This window comes from Rutilus rutilus (genome assembly GCF_951802725.1).
Source record: "Rutilus rutilus genome assembly, chromosome: 24".
Lineage (NCBI taxonomy): Eukaryota > Metazoa > Chordata > Actinopteri > Cypriniformes > Leuciscidae > Rutilus > Rutilus rutilus.
The window spans coordinates 17,978,132-17,987,985 of record NC_140228.1 but is presented as its reverse complement, the minus strand read 5'-3'; the positions used below and the strand labels follow the sequence as shown (position 1 = coordinate 17,987,985).

The 9,854-nt window shown below is 38.4% G+C and overlaps 1 protein-coding gene across 1 annotated transcript; it reads left to right on the top strand.

Moving 5' to 3' along the window:
• Window positions 1-726: 726 nt before the first annotated feature.
• Window positions 727-2,813, top strand: LOC311284328 (sialic acid-binding Ig-like lectin 12). The gene is made up of 5 exons (XM_084399306.1): window positions 727-1,011; window positions 1,101-1,364; window positions 1,505-1,601; window positions 1,766-1,817; window positions 2,164-2,813. Exons 1-5 carry the CDS (start codon window positions 741-743, stop codon window positions 2,374-2,376), a joined length of 897 nt encoding a protein of 298 aa, XP_084255432.1. The 5' UTR covers window positions 727-740; the 3' UTR covers window positions 2,377-2,813.
• The last annotated feature ends 7,041 nt before the right edge of the window (window positions 2,814-9,854 follow it).

The following is a 9,854-nucleotide window of genomic DNA, read 5'->3' as shown; positions in this document are numbered from 1 at the left end:
GCTTAGCTAAGTGCTAAAGAATGCTAATTCAATGAAACATGACTTTGTTGTTACTCAAGAAGGCAATGTCCAATTTGCACCAAACTTGACACGTTTGATAAGAGTTCTGTCCTGAACACACATCCATGCTCATATTCAGTTATAGTCATAACGCCACCTACTGGCAACAGAAACTGACATGGTTAACACAGTAATGCAGTACTAACCACATAATTATTGTGTACTGAGCATGCTAGAAACATACTAAACATGCTAGCAACACTTAGCTGAGTCATGAAGCATGCTATTATCACCATTATACAAAACATTTTGTAACTGACTTTGACATACTCTTACTATATATACCTCCTTAAATGTACATTTCCCAACCATGCTCTGTCTTCCTAAAGCCACCAAGTGTTGATGGCACGGGTGCGAGGGCCCTTTCATCGCTGCTTGCAGCTTTAATATGAATATATAATTTTATCGTGTGCACATAACTTGATTTTTGTGAAAATATAATATTTTTGTGCATGTGAATTGAGTTTGTATTTTGCCTGTGCATCACAACTTTTTTTTAAATATGGTCTTCTCAAGGGTTATTTAAAAAAACTGATTATATCCTCTATATGTTTATTGTGTTTTTGTATCATGTTGTTGTATGTTTTCCTTAAATTTAACAGCAATTTATACCGTGTTCACTTTGCCCTGTAGATTTACCACAACCTCTCATCCTTCAACCCACTGATCTGAAAGAAGTGATGGAGAACACAACAGTCAGTCTGAGCTGCTCTGCTGAAGCCCCCTGCCCCAAACAACCTCCTACAATATCCTGGTCCAACATCCCTGAATCTGCCCACATTACAACACAGTTACAGGAGAAACCTGATGAAACCCAGTCAGTGTTTTCAAACATGACCTTCAAAGCTTCATACATGGATCACAGAAAGAACATCTCCTGCAATGTTACATATCCAAGAAAAACATCTAAAGACTCAACTGTGGAGACCACCGTGATGCTACAAGTCCTGTGTAAGAGATTTAGGGTAGTTTTGTTCTTTCATTAGCATTATTATGTTATAACATCTAGGTTATCTAATGAAGTTTGTTTTGCCCTCAAGTTCCTCCAAAAGAAACTCACATCACCATCGATCCATCTGCTTCAGTCTCTGTTGGCACTAATGTGACTTTGACCTGCAAAAGCAAAGTCAATCCATCAAATAACATGACCTTCTCCTGGCACAAACTTGGACAGGACAATCAGCTGGATTTAGGAGAACAACTGATCTTTACTGTAAATAGGAGCAGTGGAGGCTGGTACTCTTGCAAAGCAAAGAATGAACATGGTATTCAGAGGTCAGAAGAGATCCAGCTGATTATGGAAGGTGAGTTTATTTCTGTACTAAAGATACTAAACGTTACCTGATGATAATCATAGGTAGCTCCAGATTTATGATTGAATTTTATTTTTAAATGATCTGCACAGCCTATTGACCACCTAATTTTGCTTTATTTTTTCAATCAGGCTCAGTCTCTTCATTAGATCAGTCTCTGATCATTGGCTGTGTAGTAGGAGTTTCAGCACTTCTGTTGACATTTCTTCTGATAACACTTTTCCTAAGGTAAGCACAGTTAGGTGGTGAATTGTATGGAATAGAGCAACCAGACTTAAGAATAAATGAATTCAGACCTGTCATTTCTCTTTGAAACATATAATCTGGTGTTTACAATATGGTGGTACGTTCGTTGTGTATTTTATGAATTTCTTCATTTCCTATTAATACAGAGTTCAAAGAGTAAAGGCATCCACTATTATGGAAACTGACATCTCAGATCAGGTATATTTTACACTCTTTTAGCAGATCATGTTATTTCAAATAGGAGGTACCATAATAATTTCAAATAGGAAGTACCATAATAAGCAGATATCAATACCATGCGCCTACAATAATGGTTTACATTTACATTTGGCAGACGCTTTTATCCAAAGCGACTTACATTGCATTCAAGGTACACATTTTACATTTTGTCAGTTCTTGCTTTCCCTGGGAATTGAACCCATGACCTTGGCGTTGCTAGCACCAACGCTCTACTGTTTGAGCTACAGGTTTATTATGTACAGAAACCAAAAACCGAGGACAGTGTATCCACATAAACAGTCATTTATTATGTTTGCTCTTTCAGGGTCAGGAAAAACAAGTGCAGACCATTTATGCTAATGGTGGTTTTGTGTCGGGCGAAGAGCTAGAGATGCCAAAGGATGAGAATGACATAGTCCACTATGGAGAGATTGACTTCTCCACTCCCCAAACCAAAATCACCACAGTACAGGACTCAGGACAAGAGACGGTATATGCCGAGGTCAGAGGCCCAGGGAAGGAGATGAACCAGGATTAGTTTACATTAGAATAAATGGCTTGAGAGAACTGTGTTATGTAGTATGCTTTGTTGGCTTGGCTTATGGAAATAAAACATTTAACAATTTTATTTTTTTAATTTATATATATTACTGAACATCACATTCATTGTTTTCTCTTAGTGATTCCAATGTCTTCCAGTCAGGTGTTTAAATGCCACATCATACGTTTTCTTTAATTATTAACTAGATTTGTTTGTTTTTTCCTGTTACTTCTCAGTTCCAGTTTTTCTTCATTCATTCCTCCCTAAATATATCTAATTATCATCCTAAACCTATGTCAGTACATGCTTATGTTTTAGTCAGATGAGCAAATATCAAACTGTTTTTTGGTAAAAGGGTGACAGAGCAAATGTATTTATAGGATTTTATTGTTTAGAGCATTACACATAGTTCATTATAAAAACTTTTTTAATAAATTTCCAATGTTGTTTTCAGGTAAATTTTGTGTATATTTGTTCATTACAATGAAAGCGATTTCAGTCAGATTAGTTCAGAGCTGATCTTAAACACCTTTTACAGTCAGGTTATTTCATATTGAGAAACAACAACAACAACAACAAAAACATTTATAAAAAATAAATTAAAAAAACATTATAGCCATGGAAATTTTGAAGAACTTCCTGTGAAGTTTTAAATGCTCAAAAGGATTTTGAATAAAGACAATTATTTAATAAATAATGGTAGTAGAGTGTGTTTTATTTGGTCTGTTTTGTGGAAGTGAACAGACTTCATATTAATGCTTCTGTATTTTATATGTAACACCGAACAATGAACTGAATGAATACAGGACTTAAATACAGGAATACAGGAGCTAATGAGTTAATATAGGACAACAGTTGAACAGAATCATGAACTAAGGGAACAAACTGAGACATGGAACTAGGTCAACTTAATCTGACAAGGAACAGAAACAGGAACAGAACCAAACCAGAACAAAAAATAATAATCCTGACACCTTATCAGGGGCCGTATTCACAAAGAATTTTAAGGCTAAAAGTAGCTCCTAACTGGCAAATTTAGGAGTAACTCCTAAAAATAATGGGCGTGTCACTCGTAATTTTAGGACTCCTAATATTTTTTGACTAAGAGTAATTCACAAAGCGTTTTAGCCCTAAAAGTAGCACCTAAGCCTGGGACAGCTTAAAAGAAGTCGAGAGGACTCCTAACTCACTAAGACCTATTCACAAACCGCTTTTTGTGGCATTTCACGTTGCGATGTTTTGAAATGCGTATGCGACGGCTACAGGAGCTTCCAATCGCGAGGGAACAATTTTGCATTGTAGGCATAACTAGGGATGCAATAACACCACCACCAACAACAACCAAAACTAGGCTACTCATTGCATGTAAACTAATTGTAACGTTTCATTGTGAATCAAATTAAAATGTTCTTCTCTTTGCAAACGTAGGCAGTGACAGATTAATTCAATAATGTTGCAAAGATATTGCATCAATCCATATGTTTCATTAGGCTACTAGGCTATTTGTTTTGCCTTACTCTTTATTCATTTAGGCTATTTATTCAGTTATTCATCATCTTCCGTCCTTCGCAATACTTGTGAAGCGCACGCATTCTCAGACCTGTCACCTGTCACTCATCATCGTAGGGGAGGTGTTTGGAATCATTCCCGCGTTACAATCATCAGCCAATCAAGGTGGTCACTTCAGTCAAGCTCGTGCATGAGTAATGACGTCATCAATAGCAACAAAGACTCACTCTTAGTTTAGGAGTTGTCATTTTTCTTTACTAAGAGTAGGTCTGAAAGGCGTTGTGAATAACTTTTAAGAGAAAACTCCTAGCTAAAATATTTTAGTGCGATTTAGGAGTACTCCTAGTGGTAAGATAAAATGCTTTGTGAATACGGCCCCATGTAATCAATAATTACTGAATAAGATTAGCCAAATTAAGATCTACTAGCTATCTATGACAAATGATAAAGAATTACTAATTAATTACTAATCACAACATTAACATGTCCGAGACATAAGCAAATTGCCTTTTTTACCCTGAACATGGTCATAACTTGCATCATAACTCAAGTGATACCTTATCACTCTGCAGGAACTACTAGTGATCTGGGGCCGTATTCACAACATATTTTATCTTACCACTAAGATTTCTCCTAAATAGCAGTAAAAGTTCTTAGTTAAGAGTTTCCTCTTAAAACCTATTCTCAAAGCTGCTGAGATCAACTTTTACTAGGGAAAAGAGAGAAGTCTTTGGCTAAGGAACTCAAATTCGGGTCACTCAAGCTGCCCACAAGGCTTTCGGCCTAGACAACATTATTTTCAACTTGAATGCAATGTTTTATTTCACAATGCATTCATTCAATATTTTATCTTACCACTAGGAGTACTCCTAAATCGCACTAAAAGATTTTAGCTAGGAGTTTTCTCTTAGAAGTTATTCACAACGCCTTTCAGACCTACTCTTAGTAAAGAAAAATGACAACTCCTAAACTAAGAGTGAGTCTTCGTTGCTATGGATGACGTCATTACTCATGCACGAGCTTGACTGAAGTGACCACCTTGATTGGCTGATGATTGTAACGCGGGAATGATTCCAAACACCTCCACTACGATGATGAGTGACAGGTGACAGGTCTGAGAATGCGTGCGCTACACAAGTATTGCGAAGGACGGAAGATGATGAATAACTGAATAAATAGCCTAAATGAATAAAGAGTAAGGCAAAACAAATAGCCTAGTAGCCTAATGAAACATATGGATTGATGCAATATCTTTGCAACATTATTGAATTAATCTGTCACTGCCTACGTTTGCAAAGAGAAGAACATTTTAATTTGATTCACAATGAAACGTTACAAATAGTTTACATGCAATGAGTAGCCTATAGTTTTGGTTGTTGGTGGCGTTATTGCATCCCTAGTTATGCCTACAATGCAAAATTGGTCCCTCGCGATTGGAAGGTCCTGTAGCCGTCGCATACGCATTTCAAAACATCGCAACGTGAAATGCCACAAAAAGCGGTTTGTGAATAGGTCTTAGTGAGTTAGGAGTCCTCTCGACTTGTTTTAAGCTGTCCCAGGCTTAGGTGCTACTTTTAGGGCTAAAACGCTTTGTGAATTACTCTTAGTCAAAAAATATTAGGAGTCCTAAAATTACGAGTGACACGCCCATTATTTTTAGGAGTTACTCCTAAATTTGCCAGTTAGGAGCTACTTTTAGCCTTAAAATTCTTTGTGAATACGGCCCCAGAGTAAAAAAGACAATCTTCAAGAACGACCTCAGTCCTAAATTTGCTGATTTTTTGTTTCCATATTAGTTAATGGTTGTAGCCAAAGTGCTGATGTAGAACTACGCATTACGTCCTGCATGTTACCTATTAATGTCGGACCATTATTCTAACGTGTTACCAAGATCTGTTTCATAATATCAACTAATTAGTCATTTAGATTATGTTTAGGAAATTACCTTATAACAGAGACAGTATGAATGTTATGATTCCTGTCTTATGTTCCCCTTGTCTTGTGTGGACTTTTGTCATTTCCTGTCCTGTACCATGTTTTGTAGTCCTTTGTAGTTTTTCTTGTTTATTAGGCGCCCCAGGTGTTTCTGATTAGCCACGGCCCCTTGTTATCTTGTTTAGCTTGTTAGTCTCTGTATTTAAACCCTGTGTCTTGTTTCAGTGTTTGTGGGTTCTTGACTTTGTAATGTTGTTCCCCCCGTTCCCCCGTTCCCCCGTTCCCCCGTTCCCCCGTTCCCCCGTTCCCCCGTTCCCCGTGTCTAGTTTTGAGTTTATCTAATAAAGCTGCTGTACGTGTAATGGTTGCCTCTCTCTGTGATTCCCAAGGTTTTGTTCCTTTGTTCTTTGAGTTCTGTGTTCTCTGTTTTTTGTTACTTTATTAAATCACCCTGCGTTTAGATCCTCGTCTTCGCCTGTTCAAAATTATCACAAATTAGTATTGATGCTGTGGAATCCCCTGGAAAAGTGAGGTAAAGGAAAATGGTCAGACTCATGTAACCCAGGTCCAAAAACATTCGTAGTCTGAGTCAGTTTTATGAATACAGTTAGACTAAACAACCAATAAATGTGAAGCAAATAATAAATAAGATAAAAGGCTGAAATACAAATTATTTCACATTAGATAAGATTTATTTATAGTATTAGGCAATATAAATAGTTGCAATAAAATATTATTTTATTTTGAGCTCTTTGTCTGTGCTGCGCAGGTGAGCAGCCAATCAACTGCGATTAGGTCAAGCTGACTCCGCCCCCTCTGGGAAGCTGCGTAGAAAGAAAGTTCGAGAGAACACAAGAAGAGAAACGTGAGCTAGATGTGTTGATTTATAACTGCGTGAAATGTTGATCTATTAAAAGTCATTTGTAGATGTTTTGTTGTGGAACGAATTGAAGTAGTTTTGAAAGAACTTACCTTTATCCTGTTGATCCGTGTGACTGTTGTTGCGCTGGAATCCAATGAGTAGCGTTAGGCCATCGTTGCGTCATCCGGTGGAAACCTAAAAGAAAATAGGAAATATCATTAATACACAAAGGAATCGGCCAGTTTTGTTATCTTAGAATTTAGATTCTGGATTCTTCTGTTCGAGGACTGCTTGATATGAACACTTCAAATGTGCACTATGTGAAGATGGCGGGCCACCCTTGAGACGACCAAAGACACTTACCTTTGCCTTCGTGGACATCTGCATTGCTTCCAACGAAATATTTCATTGGGTTCTTGAAGGTTTGGAGTATTTATTACCTTTTTTCATTTTTTTGAGCACAGGATCATTCTTTATAAGGAACTGAGGAATCATTTGTTATCATCTGGACTGACATTATCGAACTGTGCATTCTAAAAGGTTACTGAACAGATTTTTGTTCGTGCAATTTTACATATGAATGTTTATGTTGTAAACTTGTATATGTGATTTCACATACACTGGTATTTGGGTTATTTTATTTTCCAAATGTGTTGTTAGAATTTATTTGAGTTACAATTCAAGTGTTAAAATTGAGCTAATATTGACATAAGGTCATAAGTAAAGGAAGAAATCTAGAATTTGAACATTTGAGTCGAGAACAAAATTTCATTTATTTTGAGGGAAGGAATCTCTTGTGTGAAGTTCCATTTAAAATTCATTCAGTTACCTTGTTTGGATAAAAGTCTGATTTTAAGTTTATTAACGCTCTTTTGATTTACATTTCTTTTGCTTGTTTTGTTAATTTCTATGCAGTGTTATTGACATACACAATTTGTGTATTCTGTCGGAAAAATCTGAAAAAACCCAAATCTCACTTTTATATAAATAAGTACATTTAAATCATATACTTGTGTGTGTGTGTGCTCTTGCCTCTTACGAGTCCTTGAGTCTTCTGATGAGTATTAACCTGGTCTAATGCGATCCTGCAAGTAAATCTAAGTAAATTCTAGTGAGCCATTGTAGTTTATTACTATAAGTTAACCCCTAATCGGCTGACGGGGGTTACACTTATTTGTGGCGAGCCAGCCAGGAGAGGCAAAGGAGACCACACACACATTTACTGGTATTCACTTAAAGTTCCCATCTTGAGAAAACTAGTTATTTCCTTTTTTTTTTTTCTCCATCAATCATAGAAATAGTGACGTAAAAAAAGGAAAAAACACAAGTAGAACAAAATGGAGGTAGTAGAGAAGGAATGCGTGAAAGTCCCAAATGCTATTTTAATTACTGGCATAACTGAAACAGAAGTAGATGAGGAAATATTGGACTTTGTGAAACAGTACGGGTCAATTAACAGAATCATCCCAGTAAGTGATACTAGCCCAGAGTCAAAGAAGTCTTTAATAGTTGAATTCAACTCAGGGCTAGCAGTGCGAACCCTCCGGACAATGCTCCCATATGTCCAACAAGCACAAGACGATCCCGAAATCTCTTTCCATGTAACAGCCCTGTCAGATATTTATGTTCAGAAACTGGGAAAAACCACAACCCAAACTTACCTCAATGAGCTGGAAGCATTGGCAAGCCGTAGTGGAGAAAGTTTTGAGGATGTTTTGAAGGGCATGTTAGTTCATATTCATGAGAGGGTTGTGCCAAAGCCGTATTCTGAACCCGCCCTTGCTGAAGCTGACGACACTTTACCTGCTCATTCGACTGCTCCGTCCCAAACTGATTTCACTTCTAAACAGTCTCAGGTGCCAACAAATGCTGCACGACATTGCACAGTTCCGCCAGCATCTGCAGCCGCAGGCCCAGAATCCCCATCACTTACCGTCAGTGACTTAAACCCACCTGCAGTGCAAAAAGTTGTGGTAGAGCATCTTGTACGCACTACTGACTTTGCGATATCTGGGAACTCACCATTAAGACTCCGTGCCTTCTCTGGGCGAACTCCCCATCCACCCAATGAAGTTGATTACGAAACTTGGCGTACCAGCGCTGAACTTCTCTTCCAAGACCCGACGGTCTCTGATTTCCACAGAGTGCGCAGAATCTGTGAGAGTCTCTTGTCCCCGGCCACGGACATTGTAAAATCCCTTAGTCCTACAGCATCGCCTTCAGCTTACATTCAGCTCCTTGATTCTGCTTTTGCACCCATTGAAGATGGCGACGAATTATTCGCTAAATTTCTGAACACATTTCAGAACCCAGGTGAAAAGCCATCTGCTTATTTACAGCGACTGCACGTAGCATTGCAGACCACCATGCGACGTGGTGGAGTCCTTAGCTCAGAGATTAACAAGCATCTGCTTAAACAGTTCTGTAGAGGATGCTGGGAGAGTTCCTTGCTTTTAGAGTTGCAATTAGAACAGAGAAAAGGTTCACCGCCGTCCTTTGCCGAGCTAATGACAACGTTACGTACTGAGGAGAGCAAACACGCTTCAAAAAGTTTACGGATGAAACAACACTTGGGAAATTCTAAGCAGCGTGTCGTTGTACAGTCTCAAACAGCTGTTGGAGAAGATGTGACTCAGTTACATTCTGTTACTGCTCAGTTAGCAAGTCAAATAACAGAGCTCCAAAGGCAACTTGCGGCACTAACCTCAAACCAGTCCAAAGACAAATCAAATGCAAAGATGAGTGCTGTCAAACCTGGGAATAAGCAGAGCACAAGTAGTCCCAAGGGGAAAAACAAAGCTGCAGACAAATCACAGCCAATCAGACCTAAACCGGGCTACTGCTTTAGATGTGGAGAGGAGGGGCATATTGCCAGCTCATGTTCAAATGATCCAAATCCCACATTAGTAGCAGAAAAGAGAGAACAACTCACAAAGCGGCAGAACGAATGGGATCTGCAGTATGGCAACCTCAAGCCCCGTTTAAACTAGGCGCAGTTCCTGCTGCGGGACAAACAGGAACTGAGACCGAATCAGAGTGTCCCAAACAGCATAAAGCGTTTATGGCACAAGCACAGGTGAACTCACGACAATCAGTTTTACCCAGAGGATTAATTGGGGCCAGATGCACTGCCCAAGTAGACATAGCAGGAATGACGTGTGATTGTTTG